Below are 22383 nucleotides of genomic sequence, written 5' to 3' on the forward strand. Positions count from 1 at the left end.
ACAAAAATTACAGTTTCATTTTCACATTATAATTTCTTGGGGAGTTCTTTACATTACAGAATAAATAATGCCAACTGTTTATTTCATAGGTTTGAAATTATAATAAGTTTGTATATTTACTCTAAAACTAAACTCAAAACTCAATAGTCAGCTATTATAGAACGACAAAAATTATGCATTTCTTTAGTTTATGAAGATAAAATGCTTGCAATTTAATTTCAGAACATTTCCTCTATTTCAGTAAACTGATAATCTGCAAGGCAATTAACAATTCACAAGGCAAGTAAGATGAGAAAAATGTAAAATGTATTATGATTTTTTTTTATTGGTTGTTCACAACATTACAAAGCTCTTGACATATCATACTTCGAACAGTAGTTTCAAGTGAGTTATGAACTCCCATTTTTACCCCAAATACAGATTGCAGAATCACATAGGTTACACATTCACATTTTTACATAATGCCATACTAGTGACTGATGTATTCTGCTACCTTTCCTATCCTCTACTATCCCCCTCCCCCCCAATGATTTGTTTTAAAACATTTCAAAAACCTACTCTGTTGAGTAGTTGAAATAGAATTTACTTTCATGTTCCCTATTACTGGATATTTAGGCTATTACATCAAATATTTACATAATTCTACAATAAATATCTGTGCATATGGTTTCTAATAAAGTTCTCTAATATCTTCAAATGGTTTTAGTACCTTTGCTTCTTCCACATAGGGAGAGAACAGCCGAGGACGAACGTATATGCCAGCATTTTTTTGCCGCAACCAGGCATTTGACTTTCCACCTTCTGTTGTAGGAAGCATATCTGATGGAGGAGTACTAATCAAGCCTCTTTTCATCTTATAAAATAAAAAAAAAATAGACTACAGATCTGTGTAGTGGTACAATATCATCAAGATTAAAATGTTTACATCTATAAATCAAAACATACAAACCTTCATATTTAAATAAAGATTTAGAAACATGAAATTTAGAAATACCTCAAAAGTTTAGTAATAATAAAAGGGCCTATACTTTCATTTTTTTCTAAATAGAGGAATGATTAAAAAAAAGATAATATTAATTAAAATGTAATAAGTTGGAGTAGTAGTAGAAATCTTTTTTTTTTTTTTTTGGTACCAGGAATTAAACCCAGGGGTGCTTTACCACTGAGCCACATCCCCAGCCCTTTTTATTTATTTATTTTTTATTTTGAGAGAGGGTCTCACTGAATTGCTTAGGGCCTCACTTAGTTGCTGAGATTACAGGTCTGCCACCATGCCCAACTGATGGAGTAGTAGAACTCTTAATGAAAAACTGATTCTTTATACCTTGCTCAATTATCTCTTACCCCAAGACAAACTAAGATTGCTGACTTGGCATGTATCTATAGCACAAGGCCACCAGCAATCTAGCACAGTGGGCTTTCAAGAAGGCAATCTGGCTCAAGCCCCATTCCCCTTTTAATACTCATGCAACCATGGAGATCTTATTTTAGCTTAAACGCTCTGGGAAGTGGGGTGCTACACCACTAATTGAATGTGGTGGCCTTGCTGTTTCCTCAGTGATACTAGGAGAATGTTTAGTTCCTGAGGTGGTGGTAAGTATTAAACAAAAGTAACACAAGGTCTGGGATGTGGCTTGGTAGTAGAGTGTATATACTTAGCATATATATATATATATATCCTGGAGGCCCTGGATCCCATCTCTAGTACCATAAAAGTAAAATTGAAAACAAAGGTAATATGCAGACAAAAGCACCTGGCAGGGTGCTTGGCATCTACTAAGATAAGTGTGAAGGTTAGCAGCCATTATTACCAAACTTTACAGGGGACTTACATGTTAAGCATGGAATTAAGAGTAAGGCATATATATTTTCTTTTCTTTAAAAATTTTTTTTATTTGTTCGTTTTAGTTTTACAAGGCATATATATTTTTTAACAAACTCCTAAGGGAACTATTAAAGACAGGGTTCAGTTTGGTTTGAGTTCCAGCTGTTTGACAAAAGTTGTTTCTCCATTACTCTTGTTAAATATAATACCTAATTAATGCATTAAAATTACTATGATTATGATTATTTTTGTGGTGCTGGGGATTGAACCCAGGACCTTGTGCATGTGAGACAACACTCTACCAACTGAGCTATATCCCCAGCCTAACATTAAAATTATTTCTAATCACCAAAACAACATTATATGGTATTTAAAAAAGACAAAACAAAAAACTCAATATTATAATTATGTTGATATGTGATCTTTTGGCCTTTTTTTTGTACCAAGGATTGAACCCAAGGGCGCTTAACCACTGAGCCACATTCTATCTTGCTAGGCAAGCATTCTGCTACTGAGCCACATTCCCAGCCCTTTTTAAAATTTTTGAGACAAGGTTTTACTAATGCATAGGCTGGTTTCAAATTTGCAATCCTCCTGTTTCAGCTTCCTCAAGACCTGGAATTATAGGCATTATGACACTGCCTGGCTCAAAAGTTGATTTTTTAAAAAATATAAGGTTAATAATAATTTAGCTAGATTAAGAAAGAGAGGAAACTCAAATAAATAAAACCAGACAAAAGGAGACATTATAACTAATATCACAGAAATACAAACAATCATAAAATGATATTATAAATAATTCATGCCAACAAAGTAGATAATCTAGTAGAAATGGATGAATTCCTGGACACATACAACCCTACTAAGACTGAATCATGAAGAAGCAGAAAACCCAAATAGACCAATAACTGAGGGAACTATAACAGTAATAAGGTTTTTCATCAAAGAAAAACCCAGGACTTGATGACTTCACTGCTGAATTCTACAAAACATTTAAAGAACTAATACCAAATTTTATGAAACTATTCCAAGAAATTAAAGAGGAAGTAACACTCTCAAACTTAATTCTATGAAGCCAACATCATCCTGGTATCAAAACCAGATAAAGACATAAAAAAGAAAACTTATCAAATGTATGATATGTCAAGATCATTGTAATGAGCAACTAAAAAAAAAAAAGAACTGAGCTTGTCTAAAAAAATGAATAAATAGCTGTCAAATAACATATTAAAATAAATAAATAAATGATTAAAAATGAAAAAAAAAAACTATAGACCAATATTCCTGACAATCATAAACACAAAAATCTTAACAAAATACCAGCAAACAGAATCCAACACATCAAAATGATCATCTATCATAATCAAGTCGAATTCATTCCAGGGATGCAAAGATGGTTCCATAAAAGCAAATTAATAGATGTGATATATCATATCAACAGAATGAAGGACAAAAGCCATTTATGCAGAAAAAGACATTTGACAAAATTCAACATCCTTTCATGATAAGAACTCAATAAATTAGGTAGATAAGGAACATTCCTTAACACAATAAAGGCCATAATAATATTATAAACCCATAGCTAATTTCACACTGAAACCTGAAAGCTCTGGAACAAGACAAAGATGCCCATTCTTGTCACTCCTGTTCAATATAGCACTGGAGATCCTGGCTGCAGCAATCAGGCAAGAGAAGGAAAGGAATCCAAGCTGGAAAGGAAGAAGTTAAATGTCCCTGTTTACAGATGACATGATCTTATATACAGAAAACCTTAAAGGCTCCATGAAAAAACCATTAGATCTAATAAACAGATTTAGCAAATACAAAACTAGAAAATCAACACATCAAATTCAGTAGCATACCCATGCATAATAGGGAGGTATATGAAAAAGAAGAAAATAATTCCATTTATAGTCACTACAAAATATAGATAAGTACTGAATAATAAATTTAATCAAGAAGTAACAGATCTCTATATTGAAAACTATAAAACATTGATGAAAGAAACTGAAAAAAATGACTGAAAAGAATATCCTATGCTCATGAATTAGAAGAACATTAAATGCCCATATTATCCAAAACAATCTAGAGTAAATGAAAGCCTTATCACAATACCAATGCCATTTTTTACAGAAATAGAATAATCCAAAAAATTCACATGGAACCACAAAAGACTCAAATGACCAAAGCAATATTAAGTTAAAACAACAACAACAAAAAACAACAACAAAAAATAAAGTTGGAGGAAGCCTCATACTACCTTAATTTCAAAATATACCACAAAGCTATAGTGATCAAAACAGCATGGTCCTGGCATAAGCAGAGACAACAGATGAATGCACTTACAGATTTTTTGATAAAGGTACAAGAACATATGCAGGGCATAGAAGAGTCTTAAAACCTATGGTAGGGAAGGGTAAGAGAGTTGAGGACCAGAATAAACCCTCTAGCTTCCCATGCTTTTAGTTACTTCATTTCAGTTGGCTTTAAAAATAGATTTATTTTTAATTTTGGCAGTCATGCATTTGAACAATGTTATTATTGTCTCTCACTAGTTCTGCTGTAGATATACCTTGATATAGGAGTTATGATGATAATGACTATCTAATTACTTTGCAGGAACTTGAAGGCCACTTTGAAATCACTGACTCTTGGAGAGATCCAACATGGCGGCGGGCGTGGAGAGATCAAGTCTCTGACCTCTTCAGCTGCACGGGCATAGGGAGTCGTAATCCATCTAAATTCTGTTTGCTCAGGATCACTAGGCAATGATGAGCTGATGTGGATCTGGGGTGAACAATCTGGGCCTCTCACAACACACACCAAGCCCGGATCGGCTGAATTCAAGCTCACGTTCGCCTGCTTCTCGCAGACAAACTGCTGTGACTCAGCACTAAACGACCCCACTGAAACAACTGGTTGGCCCTTCTGATCCTACAGAGGTAAATGCCAACCGAGCCTCCATAGGCAGTGGCCACAGGATTGAAACGGGGCTTGGGAGAGCCAGTCAGGACCCACCCGTTGCATTGGTCACCCGGCAAAGGGAACGAACTGTTGCCATTTGCATGGGATACCACCATGGCAGAGAACTGACGTCACCAGACTGCGGCGGAGGAGATAACTTCATTGACAGGTGTGTAACCCCCTAGCCTTCCCTCTCCACACAGCGGGGAAACCTTAAGGGCCCCTCCCAGCTCTCCCGTGAGCACGATAGCCAGACCGAGGGAATCAGGAGTGGCTCGGAACTCTTGGCTACCGCTCCCACCAGTGCTGACAATTGAGGTCTCTGGCACCAGCTACCGGGGGCATGGCTACCGGAGGGCAAGCAAAATTCACTCAGGGTTCTCAGCCCCAAGCTCTACAAACTTAGGGTCTGAGGGAATGGCAAACAGGGAGAGTGTGCCCAGTCATTCATGAAAACAGGGCTCCCGGGAGCAGCAGACCTGGCGTGTAGCCAGTATTGTGGTGAGCATCACCGGTGAGCGGGGCCTGGCTTGAGGAAAAGTGGGGAAGTGACCAGACACAAGAGAAGGCCCTAGGCACTCAGGATTGGAGACCCGCCCAGTCTGGGAGGAGGAGCTGCTGCACAGTGATTGGTTCCTGTGTATTGAGAGGAGAAGCTTGGCCCAGTGGGCACAGTTCCACCTACTGGAAGAGAACTTAATCAAACTCTAAGACTGCATTTATTAATTTTTTTAAAAATTTGGGTTGTTTTTTTCATTTTCATTTTTTGTTGCTTTTTAAATTCTTTTTTAAAATTTTTTTTAAATTTAAATTTTTTAATTATTTAAAAATTTTTTTTTCTTTTCTATTTTTTTCTTTTGTCTTTTCATTTCTTCTCAATTTTCTTATTTCCCCTTCCTTGAATTCTACCTGCTTACTCTCATTCTCTTTAGTGACTTCTTCCCTTCCCTTCTAATACCTTTCCTCCCAAGCATCAAATAAATTTATAGGAGTAAACAGTAACTCAGCAGTCAAACAGAACAAGAAGTAACATGAACAGCATGAAAAAGCAAGGACGAAAAGGAGTACAAACAATGCAGGACAGCCTAAATATTCAGGAGGACCTAGAGTCATCAGAAAAATGGTCAAATAAAGAACTCAAGGAATACCTTAGACAGATGGAATGGAACCTTAAAGAGGATACGAGACAGCAAATTCAAAGAGTGAAAGAATACATTGAAAATGAATTACATAAACAGATAAAAGAAGAAGTTAGGCATCTTTATCAGGAGATAGAGACTATAAAAAAATCAAACAATAATTCTAGAAATGAAGGAAACTATAAACCAAATTAAGAACTCAAATGAGAGTATCACTAACAGAGTGGAGCAAGTAGAAGCCAGAACGTCAGATAATGAAGACAAAATATATCATCTTGAAAAGAGTCTAGCCAACTCAGAAAGGCTGGTAAAAAATCACGAGAAAAACATCCAAGAGATATGGGATAACATAAAAAAACCAAACTTACGAGTCATCGGGATAGAGGAAGGTATAGAGATTCAAACCAAGGGAATGAGTAACCTGCTGAATGAAATAATTTCAGAAAGCTTTCCAGAAATAAAAAAGGAAACGAATATACAAATTGTAGATGCATACAGGACACCGAGCATACAAAATCACAGTAGACCAACGCCAAGACACATTGTTATGAAGATATACAATATACAGAACAAAGAGAAAATATTAAAAGCTACAAGAGAAAGGAGGCAGATTACATTTAGGGGTAAACCAATAAGGTTAACAACGAATTTTTTTATCACAGACGCTGAAAGTGAGAAAATCCTGGAACAACGTATTTCAAACACTGAAAGACAATGGATGCCAACCAAGAATTCTGTATCCAGCAAAATTAAGCTTCAGGTATGACAACGAAATAAAAATATTTCATGATAAACAAAAGTGAAAAGAATTTGCAGCCAGAAAACCAGCATTGCAAAGCATCTTGAGCAAAACACTACATGAGGAAGAAATGAAAAACAATAACCAAAACCATCAGTGGGAAGTGCCTCAGTAAAGACGGGGAAAACTAATCCTGGAGAAACAAACTAAATTAAAAAAAAAAAGATAAATAATCAAACATGGCTGGAAGTACAAAACAAATATCAATAGTAACTCTAAACGTTAATGGCTTAAACTCTCCAATAAAGCGACATAGGCTGGTAACATGGATTAAAAAAACAAACCCAACAATATGCTGCCTCGAGGAGACACATCTGATTGCAAAAGACATACACAGGCTGAAGGTGAAAGGGAAACAATATACCACGCACAGGGTCCTTGTAAGCAAGCAGGGGTGGCCATCCTCATATCAAATAAAATCAACTTCAAGACTAAGTTATTCAAAAGGGATAAGGAAGGACATAATATATTGTTAAAAGGAACCATTCACCAACAAGACATAACAATTATCAATATTTATGCACCAAATAATGGTGCTGCGACGTTCATAAAACAAATTCTCCTCAAGTTCAAGAATCAAATAGACCACAACACAATAATTATGGGTGACGTCAACACACCTCTCTTACCATTGGACAGATCCTGCAAACAAAAGTTGAATAAAGAAACTATAGAACTGAATACCACAATCAATAACCTAGACTTAACTGACATACAGAGAATATATCAACCATCATCAAGTAGATATACTTTTTTCTCAGCAGCACATGGATTCTTCTCAAAAACAGACCATATATTATGCCATAAGGCAACCCTCAGTAAATATAAAGGGGTGGAGATAATACCATGCATTTTATCTGATCATAATGGAATGAAACTGGAAATCAATGATAAAAGGAGGAAGGAAAAATCCTACATCACATGGAAAATGAACAATATGTTACTGAATGATCAATGGGTTACAGAAGACATAAAGGAGGAAATCAAAAAATTCTCAGAGATAAATGAAAATACAGACACAACATATCGGAATCTATGGGACTCAATGAAAGCAGTTTTAAGAGGGAAATTCATCGCCTGGAGGTCATTCCTCAAAAAAAGAAAAAAAAGAAAAAATAACAAATAAATGAGCTCACACTTCATCTCAAAGTCCTAGAAAAGGAAGAGCAAAACAACAGCAAATGTAGCAGAAGGCAAGAAATAATTAAAATCAGAGCAGAAATCAACGAAATTGAAACAAAAGAAACTATTAAAAAAATTAAAAAAACTAAAAGTTGGTTCTTTGAAAAAATAAATAAGATTGACAGACCCTTAGCCATGCTAATGAAGAGAAGAAGAGAGAGAACTCAAATTACTAACATATGGGATAAAAAAGGCAATATCACAACAGATGCTACAGAAATACAGAAGACAATTAGAAATTATTTTGAAAACCTATATATTCCAATAAAATAGAAGATAGTGAAGACATCAATAAATTTCTTAAGTCATATGATTTGCCCAGACTGAGTCAGGAGGTTACACACAATTTGAACAGACCAATATCAATGGATGAAATAGAAGAAGCAATCAAAAGACTATCAACCAAGAAAAGCCCAGGACCAGATGGGTATACAGTGGAGTTTTACAAAACCTTTAAAGAAGAATTAATACCAGTACTTAAGTTATTTCAGGAAATAGAAAAAGAGGGAGCTCTTCCAAATTCATTCTATGAGGCCAACATCACCCTGATTCCGAAACCAGACAAAGACACCTCAAAGAAAGAAAACTACAGACCACTATCTCTAATGAACCTAGATGCAAAAATCCTCAATAAAATTCTGGCAAATCTGATACAAAAACACATCAAAAAAATTGTGCACCATGATCAAATAGGATTCATCCCTGGGATGCAAGGATGGTTCAATATATGGAAATCAATAAATGTTATTCACCACATCAATAGACTTAAAGACAAGAACCATATGATCATCTCAATAGACAAAGAAAAAGCATTCGACAAGGTACAGCATCCCTTTATGTTCAAAACATTAGAAAAACTAGGGATAACAGGAACTTACCTCGATATTGTAAAAGCTATCTATGCTAAGCCTCAGGCTAGCATCATTCTGAATGGAGAAAAATTGAAGGCATTCCCTCTAAAATCTGGAACAAGACAGGGATGCCCTCTCTCACCACTTCTGTTCAACATAGTTCTCGAAACACTGGCCAGAGCAATTAGACAGACGAAAGAAATTAAAGGCATAAAAATAGGAAAAGAAGAACTTAAATTATCACTATTTGCAGAAGACATGATTCTATACCTAGAAGACCCAAAAGGGTCTACAAAAAAACTACTAGAACTAATAAATGAATTCAGCAAAGAGGCAGGATATAAAATCAACACGCATAAATCAAAGGCATTTCTGTATATCAGCGACAAAACTTCTGAAACGGAAATGAGGAAAAACACTCCATTCACAATATCCTCAAAAAAAACAAAAAACAAAAAACAAAAAACAAAAAAAAACCAAAAAAAAAAAAAAACTTGGGAATCAACCTAACAAAAGAGATGAAAGATTTATACAATGAAAACTACAGAACCCTAAAAAGAGAAGTAGAAGAAGATCTTAGAAGATGGAAAAATATACCCTGTTCATGGATAGGCAGAACTAACATCATCAAAATGGCGATATTACTAAAAGTTCTCTATAGGTTTAATGCAATGCCAATCAAAATCCCAACGGCATTTCTTGTAGAAATAGAGAAAGCAATCATGAAATTCATATGGAAAAATAAAAGACCCAGAATAGCAAAAGCAATTCTAAGCAGGAAGTGTGAATCAGGCGGTATAGCGATACCAGATTTGAAACTATATTACAGAGCAATAATAACAAAAACAGCATGGTACTGGTACCAAAACAGGCGGGTGGACCAATGGTACAGAATAGAGGACACAGAGACTAATCTATAAAGTTACAACTATCTTATATTTGATAAAGGGGCTAAAAACATGCAATGGAGGAAGGATAGCATCTTCAACAAATGGTGTTGGGAAAACTGGAAATCCATATGCAACAAAATAAAACTGAATCTCCTTCTCTCGCCATGCACAAAAGTTAACTCAAAATGGATCAAGGAGCTTGATATCAAATCAGAGACTCTGGGGCTGGGGATGTGGCTCAAGCAGTAGCGCGCTCACCTGGCATGTGTGCGAACCGGGTTCGATCCTCAGCACCACATACAAAGATGTTGTGTCTGCTGAAAACTAAAAAATGTAAATAAAATATTTAAAAAAAAAATCAGAGACTCTGCGTCTGATAGAAGAAAAAATTGGCTCCGATCTACATATTGTGGGGTCGCGCTCCAAATTCCTTAATAGGACACCCATAGCACAAGAGTTAATAACAAGAATCAACAAATGGGACTTACTTAAACTGAAGAGTTTTTTCTCAGCAAGAGAAACAATAAGAGAGGTAAATAGGGAGCCTACATCATGGGAACAAATTTTTACTCCTCACACTTCAGATAGAGCCCTAATATCCAGAGTATACAAAGAATTCAAAAAATTAGACAATAAGATAACAAATAACCAAATCAACAATTCGGCCAAGGACCTGAACAGACACTTCTCAGAGGAGGACATACAATCAATCAACAAGTACATGAAAAAATGCTCACCATCTCTAGCAGCCAGAGAAACGCAAATCAAAACCACCCTAAGATACCATCTCACTCCAGTAAGATTGGCAGCCATTATGAAGTCAAACAACAACAAGTGCTGGCGAGGATGTGGGGAAAAGGGTGCACTTGTACATTGCTGGTGGGACTGCAAATTGGTGCGGCCAATTTGGAAAGCAGTATGGAGATTTCTTGGAAAGCTGGGAATGGAACCACCATTTGACCCAGCTATTTCCCTTCTCGGACTATTCCCTGAAGACCTTAAAAGAGCGCACTACAGGGATACTGCCACATCGATGTTCATAGCAGCACAATTCACAATAGCTCGATTATGGAACCAACCCAGATGCCCTTCAATAGATGAATGGATAAAAAAAAAAATGTGGCATTTATACACCATGGAGTATTACGCAGCACTAAAAAATGATAAAATCATGGAATTTGCAGGGAAATGGATGGCACTAGAGCAGATTATGCTAAGTGAAGCTAGCCAATCCCTAAAAAACAAATGCCAAATGTCTTCTTTGATATAATGAGAGCAACTAAGAATAGAGCAGGGAGGAAGAGCAGGAGAAAAAGATTAACATTAAACAGAGACATGAGGTGGGAGGGAAAGGGAGACAAAAGGGAAACTGCATGGAAATGGAGGGAGATCCTCATTGTTATACAAAATTACATATAAGAGGTTGTGAGGGGAATGGGAAAATAAACAAGGAGAGAAATGAATTACAGTTGATGAAGATCGGAGGGGAGGGGAGGGGGGATAGTAGAGGATAGGAAAGGTAGCAGAATACAACAGTTACTAATATGGCATTATGTAAAAATGTGGATGTGTAACCGACGTGATTCTGCAATCTGTATTTGGGGTAAAAATGGGAGTTCATAACCCACTTGAATCTAATGTATGAAATATGATATGTCAAGAGCTCTGTAATGTTTTGAACAACCAATAAAAAAAAAATAAATGTTCATTATGTGAATAGAAAAAAAAAAAAAAGAAATCACTGACTCTTTGGGCCCACCCAAGTGTCCAGTGGGTGACCTTTTGATATCAGGAGGTCAAAACCTCTACTCTTAGATCATGCTAGTGCCACCACTTTCTGAACATGTGTCCCATGAAAAGCCACAAAGTCTGATTACATAGATTACAATTATTTCACTTCCAATCACTTTTCCCCACATCTGAAATCACTCTACGTCTTTATCCCGCGAACATCCAAGAAACCCTTATCCTTAGGGAGGAGGATTTGAGACTTGGGTCTTTCCCATCATGCTTGGCCACCTTGCAAATAAACTTTTTGACTTTTGCAAAACTTTTATCTCAGTGATGGATATACTGTTTGGTGGGCAAAAGAAGCCTGGTTTGTTAACAGTTTCTTCAATAAATGGTGCTTGGGAAAACTAAATATCCACATGCAGAAAAATGAAATTAGGCCTATATCTCACACTATATAAAAATCAATTAAAAATAGATTAATGTCTTAAAGGTAAAAGCTGAACTATGAACCTACTAGAAGAAAACATAGGGAAAAAACTCCATGACATTGATGTAGGTAAGGACTTTTTAGATAAGACTCCCATACATGGGTAACATAAGCAAAACTAGACAAATGAAATTATATAAAACTAAACTCTATACAATCAACAGAGTAAAGAAACATCTTACAGAGTAGGAGAAAATCTTTGCAAACTATGTCTGATAAGGAATTCAAAATATACAGGAATTCAACTCAATAGCAAAAAAGCCCAAATAACTTGACTGAAGAATAGGCAAAAGAACTCTAATAGAAATTTCTCAAAAGATGACCTACTGCTGGGCACATGGTGCACACCTGTAATCCCAGCAACTTGGAAGACTAAGATGGGAAGATCGCAAGTTCAAAGCCAGCCTCAGCAACTTAGTGAAGTCCTGGGCAACTTAGTAAGACCTTGTCTCAAAATAAAAAAAAAATAAAATTAAAAAAAGGTCTGGGGATGTGGCTCAGTGGTCAAGTACCCCTGTGTAAAAAAGCAGACGACATTCAAATGACTAATAGGTATATGAAAAAATGCTCAAAATCAGGGAAAGGTGAGTTAAAACCACAATGGCTAGTTAGAATGGCTATTATCAGAGAAGATAATAAGTGTCAGCAAGAAAGTGGAAAAAAAGGAAACCTTTGCAGGTTATTGGTGGAAATGCAAATTAAAGTATAACCAGTAAGGAAAATAGCATAGTAGTTCCTCAAAGAAGAAAAAATTGAACCGTTATACATTCCAGCAACCCTACTACCAGGTATATATCCAGTGAAATCAGTGTCTAAAGGACATTTGCATTCCCATGTTCATTTTAGCACTAGTTACAAGAGGCAAAATGTAGATTCTACCTAAATGTTCATCAACAGACGAATGCATAAAAAAAATGTGGTATAAAAATATAATGGAATTGGGGCTGGGGTTGTGACTCAGTGGTAGAGTGCTCGCCTAGCATGCATGAGACACTGGGTTCAATCCTCAGCACCACATAAAATCAAAATAATGTGTCTGCCTAAAAAACTAAAGATACATAAATAAATAAATGTTTAAAAAAATATAATGGAACATTATTCAGACTTAAAAAAGGAGCCTACCATTTGCAACACAGATAAACCTGAAAATGTTTAATATTATTCAGACTTATAAAGGAGAGCCTACCATTTGCAACATAGATAAACCTGAAGGGCATTATATTAAGTGAAGTAAGTTGGACACAGAAGGACAAACTCTGCATGGTCTCACTCATGGGAAATTTAAGAAAAGCTGACCCCACAAAAGTTGAGAGTAGAATAATCGTTATGAAAGGCTGGGAAAGGGCTAGGTGGATTGGTTGATGGGTACAATATTACAGTTAGAAGTAATAAATTCTAGTGTTCTTTTGTATAGTAGGGCGACTACAGTTAAAAATAACTTTATTATATATTTCAAAAAGGTAGAAGAGGGGAAATTCTGAATGTTCTCACCACAAAGAAATGATAATGGTTAGAATGATGGGTATGCTAATTACTCAGATTTGATAATTATATAAAGTACACATGTATCAAAACATATTATATCCCTAAATACTTAAATTATGACAATCAAAAATAATACAATTATGTTTATAAACATTAAACTTTATAAATCAGTTCATGAAGTATATTTATAATATTTCTTTTCCCCATCCATTCATTCACGCAATTCTATCAGCTTAAAAAATACATAAATGTAACACAATCAGCTCCATTAATTTTAACTGGCTGAGAGGGTCTCAGAAGACTAATACACCTTGAATACTGAACCAATTTCCCTTCTGTTCTCTGACTTATTGCTGTTCTTAAAGAGACTCCAGAGGCAATTTTTACCTCTTCCTTTTTTAATAAGGATACATGTGATACACTGATATATGACTGATTTAACTCCTCTAGAAATTTAAGGGTCTAGCAAAAGCACCACCTAGTTAGCCACTCAACTCTCATCCACCAAATATTCATTTGTATTATGTGACAGACACTGGGGGCATAATGTTGTTCAAAACAGACATTTGCTTCTGTCCTCATGAAATTTACCGATACTTTATTAGAAGAGATTGTTCCCAGTGATTAAAGCAAGTCTGGCATTTTTCTTTCCATGAAAGGGAAAAATGAATAAGACACTTACTGCATCACTTAAGACTTCACTGTTTATAGGTAAGATGTGTTCAATTCGCACAAAAGGTAAGAGAGAAGAAAGGATCTCTCTAAGCTCTTCGATGTCCAGGTCTCGTCTTTTTACACCCCTTTTGTTCACACTGTGAGCAGTACCACTCAATAAGTTTGGTTCTATGAGACAGAAAATGAGAAGTCTACAACCAAATGCAAATTTTCAGACAGGCTTGCTTTCCTTCTACAGTACATATGCTCTAAGTACCACTACTTAAGTACATCTGCTTTAGAAGGGCTGTAAATCAATTATTTTTCAACATAAGGAGCTTGTTTAATAAACATGTGCTTGGATAAAAAGAAAGCATCATGTCCATGGAACAATAATATTCTTTTGGGACTGTTCTGTCTTGATAAAGGATTCTTCTTTGTATACCAACTCAAAGGAGAAAAGATGACAATCTATTAACATCAATCTGATCTCAATTTTGTGATCAGTTTTTATACATATATATTCATATATATTTTATATATATATTTTTTTGGGGGGTAGGTTTTCAATATGTTCATCAGGTTATATATTTTTAAATAGTAATTTTATAGCACTAATCACTTAGTACCCAAGGGAATAAAACCTAACGTACATTCTAATTTTAAGATTTTTATGAAAATCTAAATTTCAGTAACAAAGGAATGTTATTGCATGTAAGTGGACCCTTCGATCTTTGATGTGATGTATGTCCACTGTTTAGAGCAGAGAATAAAGGTTTCTTTATTGGTGAAAGAAGATCTAAACCATTTATGTGCTTATGATAGAGATGGGAAGAAAAAAACCCATAATTTTAGAAATATTTATTCATGCTTTTAATCTAAGGGGTTCCTCTAATTCCTTAAAAAAATCAACACTGAATAAGATCTTTATCATTCATAAATGTAAATGCTAGAAATTTCTAAATATTCTATAAACAAACTGATATCTTTCTTAAATTGTGGGGTATGTGTGTATGATGTTTTGAAAAGCTAAGCTGTTTCTGGAGTCACTCAAAATAAAATTGTAAGTCTGTGGGAAAGTATTTCCCCTTTTGCTTGCTGTGATTTAGCTTCATACTTACATAAAGGTATTATTTAAAAAAAAAAAAGACACGGCATCGTGTTTTCATATAAAATCTTACAGGAACTTCCCAAATATCTAATGGGTGAGGAAAAAACCCTTTGTAGAAGTGACTCTGAAATAAAGGTATAGTTTACTTAGCTTCCCTCTTATCCCTGCAGGATGCTCTATTCCAATCCAATCTGAAAACCTTTGAAGGGAAATTTTATCCTTTGAGGAAGCTTATTATTGCCCCCCCCCAAATATGACTTTTCATCATTACCAGCCTTACATTAGTAAACACACCTATGACCTCTAAGAATTATGCAGAGTTTTACACAACCCATTATTGTAATTTGTGATAGTTAAAAATTTGTGATAGATGTGATAATGACAAAAACAATGGACAAGCAAATACTGAAGTGGTCCTCCTAGGGGAAGCATAGGTTAGGTTCCTATTCACCTCTGGGCACAACATTTTTTTCAACTGATTAAGACATAACTTTGTTTTATGTGTTTCTGTTTAAAGATTCTTTGTTTTATATTATTCATTCATAACACTGAACTCATGGCCAATAGTGCTGTAACTCATGAATGCTGACGGAAGCTTTTCTTAATTTTATAGCACTAATCACTGTATTTTCTCCAGAAGGTGCATCACAGCCAACACTAAGACAACTCTTTAGCACTATAATTGGGGGCAACTTCAAACAGTGTGAACACTAATAAAAACATAAAAATATAACACAAAAATGTGAAAAAGGGCACTAAGTAGATTGTGAAAAGAACCCTTGATTATAGTAAATCTGAATAAGGTGAGATGTTGCTGCCTTGTTGGACTTAGCTGGAAACAGTCCTCGGTGGACTTCTAAAACTTCTACAGCTCTGTGCTGGTGCGTTAATCTTGAAAGTGCCATAAATATGAATTTTTGAGGTTACAAATGCATTTTATCAAGTAGATAAATTCACTAATACAGAATCTGCAAATAATAATAGACATTTGAAAAGCTTTCTGAATTAACTGTAGTGGTTTTTATATTTTGAATTTCAAATCTGAAGAAGGCTAAAGGCTTTTGTAGGCCACAGAAAAATAAATTAGGAAAAATACAATAGGAGGACTGGTTTTGTTTCCTAGTACTTGTGTAATAGCATGTTTAAGGGACCCTATTAAGAAGGTTTGAATTAGCACAAAATTTTTATGTTATTTAAAAATGTGACAGAACAACTATGTAAACGTGCTAAAAATCACTTACTTGAACATTTTAAATAGGTGCACTTTATGGTTACAAATTAGAATGTATTATAAATCATATCAAAATACATCTACTGAGTTGGGCGAGGTGGTGCATACCTGTAATCCCAGTGATTTGAGATTCTGAGGCAGGAGGACCACAAGTTTGAGACCAGCCTCAGCAACTTAGCAAGACTCCTGGCTCAAAATAAAAAATAAAAAGGGCTGGGGCATAGCCCAGTGGTAGAATGTCCCTGATTTTAATCTCCAGTACCACAACAAATAAGTAAACAAATCTATTTTAAAGTGATAGGAAAGGGAAATCTATTTAATTTTTCCAATTTAAAATCTTTTAGTTGGGTTCATTATATAGAGAAAAACAACACAGTATGAGGTGAGAGGAACTGGTGAGTGGCTAACAAATAAAAGACTGCTATAGAATCCTAAGTTGCCAAAGTCAAAAGCCCATTTCCATTTCCCTATGTATGATGATGTTACCCTTACTTATGTAACACTCCAGCTAGAGGTCTCTCAAATATATATTCTTTTACCTTCCATAACATTTTAAAATAAAATTGATTTTAAATATTTTAAAGCATGCAATTCAGTGACTTTTAGACATACATATTACTGTGCATCTATGAATACTACATTTTAATCAATAATGTGTGTGTGTGTGTGTGTGTGTGTGTGTGTGTGTATGTGTGTATGGTACTAGGGACTGAACCTAGGGGTGTACTACCACTGAGCTATGCCCTGAGGTCTTTTATTTTTTATTTTGAGACAGAGTCTCAGAAAGTTGCCATGGTTGGTGTCAAACTTGCCATCCTCATGCTTCAGCCTCCTAAGCAGAGCGATTTCAGGCATGCGACACCATAAGTGGCAACATTACACCTTTATAACACTTCAATCATTACATGAAACTTTTCATTCTAATATTTCCATGAATTACTAAACACATATTAAGCACAGACACATAATAAAGTTACTTTTTTTTTAAAGAGAGAAGAGAGAATTTTTTAATATTTATTTTTCAGTTTTCAGTGGACACAACATCTTTATTTTTCTGTGATGCTGAGGATCGAAACCAGCGCCCCGTGCATGCCAGGCAAGCACGTTACCGCTTGAGTCACATCCCCAGCCCCAAGTTACATTTTAAAGTTGCAAAATGAAACTTTAACAGCCTATACTCTACTTTTCTGACTGTAAAAAGTTATACATGCTGATTAGCACAAACTAATTTTCTGAACTTACCTCTGTCTGCTATTCTTTTCATCAACTGATGCTCTCCCCATTTAATCAGATATTTAAGGATATCTTGTTCACTTGCCTGCAATAAAAGTGGTTTGTATTTATTTTAGTGAAGTTAGATAAAGGGTCAACTTCACTGATAACTTTTCCTAGGTTGTTGCAACTTACCATTGTTTCCCTCTTTCTGTCAGCTGTTAGAAATTTTAGAGTTAAATCTGTTGTCCATCAACAACAAATATGCAAAACCACATTATAGATATTTATCCAGTAAAAACTCTTGGCTCCAGCGACATTTTTATTTCCACATTTTTTTTTGCCTTTGCCTGTTCTTCCCTATTTATTTTATCTTACCATATGGTTTGTATACAATTACCTTATTTTTGAAAGTAAAAGTACAGTGATAGAGTTTATACTATCTCCTTCAAGGATGGGAAATACACATGTAGCAATTTGTGGCAGAGGAAACTGCAATCTCCATAAAGCATTTTATTGGTTGGTAAGAGTCTCGAAGCGCAACCTGGGAAGTGGCAATGTACCCCTCATTTCTTTGTACCTTATTTAAAATCATAGAGCAAATCTAAACTGCTCATCAAGTTTACATTGCTAAAACAGAATGCAAAGCTCCAAGAGTCAATAATTTGAAAGAACTGACAAACTCTAACTCCCCTAAACACAAAGTATCCAGGCTTGATCAGCACAGCGAGAGAAGGCTGGTAAACAAAAGCCTTCCACACATCAAGTCCAAGTGTGACAACATTTGTACTGCAATCAGATCAATATTGAAGGAAAGCACTGATGTCGAGTATATTATTGAACTTTTCGCTGCATTTTATGATTGAGATGATGGGTAGCACTGTATAATTCTTCTAGTACAAAGACATAGGAATTGTCTCAATGAGTTTGTGTTTGCAGCGTTAAAACTGTTGTTTAGTTTTAGCATGAAATTCACACAATCAATGCAAAACAACAACAACAACAACAAAAACCCAGCAAATTTAGTTGGATATACTTTACCTGAATAGTTCTTGCAATACTTAAAATCTTCTATGACTTTAAATCACCAAATAAGATTAACATATAGTCAAAGATACAAGATACTAAAAACTATTTTTTACTAAAAATGAATAGTTGAAAACATTAGTATACTTTGGCAGAACACATGTACTGAGTTTTTATAATCAGTTAAGCAGATGAGAAAGTGAATATTATTTGTATTTTGTTCTGCTTAAACTACTGCCTACAATCTAAATATCTGAGACGGCTGAAAGTAAGATACTATTATAGGGAATCCACTTTAGTGGAAGCCAAGAAAATTGCTGTTGGAATATGCTTCTGACCTTGCCTACTGCCTCACTTCTTTTGGTGTAGTTGGTTAAGTCCTGGTTTTGTTCATAATGTCAAGTCACAGTAGCAGTGTGCATGAGGAGCCAGTGAGGCAGAAGCCTGTGTTGTACAAATATGAAAAGGGCATTCCTAGGTGATTTGATCACAGCCTGTTTCTCTCCCCCTACTCTACCCCAGACAGAAGAACAGCAGAATACAGATGTATTTCTTGGTGCACATATGAATGACAATGAATTTGAGAGGGGTGTTAATGATTACCTGTAGATAGTCAGACTGGATAGCAGTAAGCAGATGGTCTTTGCTGAGTTCATAAAAAACATCCGAAGTCATGACCTGGGACAATTCCTCACAGAGGAAATGCAAAGCTTGCCGGTGCACCCACTTAGAGCCATATGGATGTGAGCTCCACTTGAGGATGGCAATTAAGGTATCTAATGAGATGCTCTCAGCAATGATATCCTCACAGCCTAAAAGAGAAGGCAAACACTTCTTGAGATTAATCATAAATATTACTTATTGAACATCAGTGTGTTAGGCTTAAAAGTAGCAATAGTAAAAAAGAACTCAAGGAGATAAAAATCTCATGGAAATCACCAAGACATGGTGGGATGGGATAGCAATAGATTATGACATCTTTAGGAAATATACTGCCCTACAGAGAGAGCGAACGGGCTGTAGAAAAAGGCAGAGAATCCTCCCAGTTGTTCAAGAAAATAAATATCTATATGCAAATCCAATAATTTGAATAAGACAGTATTATGGAAAGCACTGGACCAAAGAGAAAGAAGACTAGGAAGAAATGATACAGTTGTGGGAACTGGCCAAAGGAAGGATATGGGTGACAACTGATGGACAGAGCATCCCTACCTAATGAGAAGACAAGGAATATTTGTTCTTTGTACTGTCCTCATAATCTCTCCAAAAACAGACAAAATATCAAAAGTTCTATATTCATCTGGCCTAGTTCTTTCAAAAAGAAATAAGTGGCTTAAGTAAAAAGGGCTAGGATCCTAGAAGAAGTAACTTCTGGCATTTTAAAAGCTCAAGGAAGAAATCTGAGGATAGTCAGTTATTTTCCTTAGAAAAAGATAATATAAAGATAAGTATAAGTAAAATCTGAGTGACATTGTGGAAAGGAAAATAGTTGAAGTTGGGCAGAAACTCTTTCTTCACTAGGTTTACTATAAAATAAAATATGATTCTGATTAATGTGCAAAAAAAAAAAAAAAAAAAAGAAAAGAAAAGAAAGAAAGAAATGCTGTGTGCAGTGGTGCACAACTGTAATCCCAGCTCAGGAGGCAGAGGCAGGAGGATTGCAAGTTCAAAGTCAGATTCATCAACTTAATGAAGCCCTAAGCAACTTAGAGATACCCTGTCTCAATAAAGAAAAAAAAAAAAGGCATTTAAACATCATCACCAACAATGAAAAAAATACAGTTACACAGACTGTTCTCCAATTACCTTAGAGTTTTAAAAGATAAAGCCCAAAGAAAGGGTATCAATAACTCCAGACTTTCAAAATTCAAAGCTATCTCTAAGACCATAAAACAAGATCAGTGGCAGCCAATAAGGCATCTACAAAAAGTAACGCCTCAGGGGCTGGGGTTTGGCTCAGTGGTAGAGCAACTGCCTGGCATATGTGAGGCACTGGGTTCAATTCTCAGTACCACATATAAATCAATAAAATAAAAGTCCACTGACAACTAAAAAATATTAAAAAAAAAAAAGTAATGCTTCCCTTCCCTTGTCTGCTATGGTACCAGATAAGGAAAAATATCATAGATAATTGTATAATGTGGTTTCCACAAAGCACTTGTTAATATTTCATAATGCTGCTAGTTTGTTAGCACCACAAGACAGGGACTGCTGTCTTCAGTGTGTCTGAGCATCTTCCTGCACGTGGTGGGTGTCAAATAAAGCTGTAGTGGACATACAAATGAGATCCTTGCAGATATGAGGTGATGACAAAACCGTGGTTAACAAAACCATTCAGAAGCAGCACCACTTAACTTGGAGGGTACAGTGGAAGTCTCTGTCCTTGCTATGTTTATCAAGAATTTGAATGAAGATATGAAAGTAAGCATCTAAATCTCCAGATGACCCTAAAACTGGGAAACACAGTTAATGACACTGTACAAAGCAGAAACATAACTGGCTATAATATAAAGACTGGCCAAAATGAAGTTGACATGTAATTAGGAAGACTAGAAAGTTCTACACTTAAAATTGAAGATCAACTGTATAGTAGATGAGAGGCAAGCTACCCTAAATACACCCACATAAAATAATATATGGGTATTTTAGTTGCATGAATGCAAAAGGTAACAGCTGCCATAAAGCTGAAGCAATTTTAGGCCTTTAAAGTACAAGCATCAAGACCTCGATAGAGACTCATGTAACCCTATTCTCCTGTGCTGTTTTGGGCCCTGTATTTTGGATGGGCATTGGTCAAACCACAAGATTTCTAGAAGAGAGCTTGAGACCTGTCACAGGAGAAAAGCTTCAAATGAACAGGGTATTTGGTTTATGTAAGAGAAACCTGAGTAGAGATGGAAGAGCAGTTTTTAAACATCTGATCAGTCCTCATGAGGTAGAAGAGAAATAAATGACATTGGCTGTTCCAAAGGCAGGTCCTGGGAAACAAATGGTGTTAAAGGAGAATTTTGGTTCAATAACATGAAATTTTTAACTATTATAAATTTCTCTACCCCACTCCCCTCAAAAAAATTTTTTTTCTAGAATAGTAGCAGCAGAGTCTGGCTCATCACATTAGGGACATACTTAACACTGGGTAAGAACTACGGTCAGAGGACATCCAAGCTGCTTTCATCACAAAGACAGAATCATGTTTTGGAATATGGTAAGAGAACAAAGATTCATTTATTTAATCTGAATATTAATACCTTTATAAGAAACACTGAGGTCACAATGAGATCTACATGAAAATGAAACCAAAAGGCATGAATAAGTGCTGATAAGTGGGAAATACAAAAAAGTTCTGAACAGTCTTCATGATTTTATGGAAATCCCTGAATGTCAAGCTAGAGCAGATCTCTTCCAGCCAGGGGACAACTTCTGTTGGGCTGATGTTTAAAGCAATTGATGGAATAGAAGTCAGCAGGGTAAGTTAACCTGATAGGAAAGGCAATCTTATAGATGTGCTTGGGAATGAAGTAGGGGGATATCAGAGGAAAGAATGTGGGGCTAGGGATGTAACTCAGTGGCAAAGAGCACTTGCCTAGCATGCATGAGACCCTGGGTTCAACCCAGTGCTTGGGGTGGGGGTAGGTAGGAGGAAAGCATGTATCAGAATCCTACTAAACCAGGATATTGGCAGAGGTGAAGAAAAAGAATCGAAGATAATGTGGATCATATATTTAAATTTCTGAGTTTACAAAGAAGCAGGATATGGCAGGAAAAAATGGGCTTTGAAATCAAGACAGATTGG

General features: G+C 35.6%; 1 protein-coding gene across 2 annotated transcripts in view; it reads right to left on the reverse strand.

The window, feature by feature from the left end:
- The window catches only part of Btbd7 (BTB domain containing 7), a 113047-nt gene that overhangs the window by 13723 nt on the left and 76941 nt on the right, over window positions 1–22383 (reverse strand). The window contains exons 4-7 of one of the 2 annotated variants that reach the window (XM_021735839.3): window positions 19194–19402; window positions 17595–17670; window positions 14039–14199; window positions 710–853 (exon numbers count right to left, since the gene is read on the reverse strand). In XM_021735839.3, the coding sequence (XP_021591514.1) occupies window positions 710–853; window positions 14039–14199; window positions 17595–17670; window positions 19194–19402 (590 nt within the window). Of the gene's footprint in view, window positions 1–709; window positions 854–14038; window positions 14200–17594; window positions 17671–19193; window positions 19403–22383 lie in introns of those variants that run through there. The other variant, XR_005728874.2, reaches the window with a different exon arrangement.

This window comes from Ictidomys tridecemlineatus, chromosome 5 (assembly GCF_052094955.1).
Source record: "Ictidomys tridecemlineatus isolate mIctTri1 chromosome 5, mIctTri1.hap1, whole genome shotgun sequence".
NCBI classification, from domain to species: Eukaryota; Metazoa; Chordata; class Mammalia; order Rodentia; family Sciuridae; genus Ictidomys; species Ictidomys tridecemlineatus.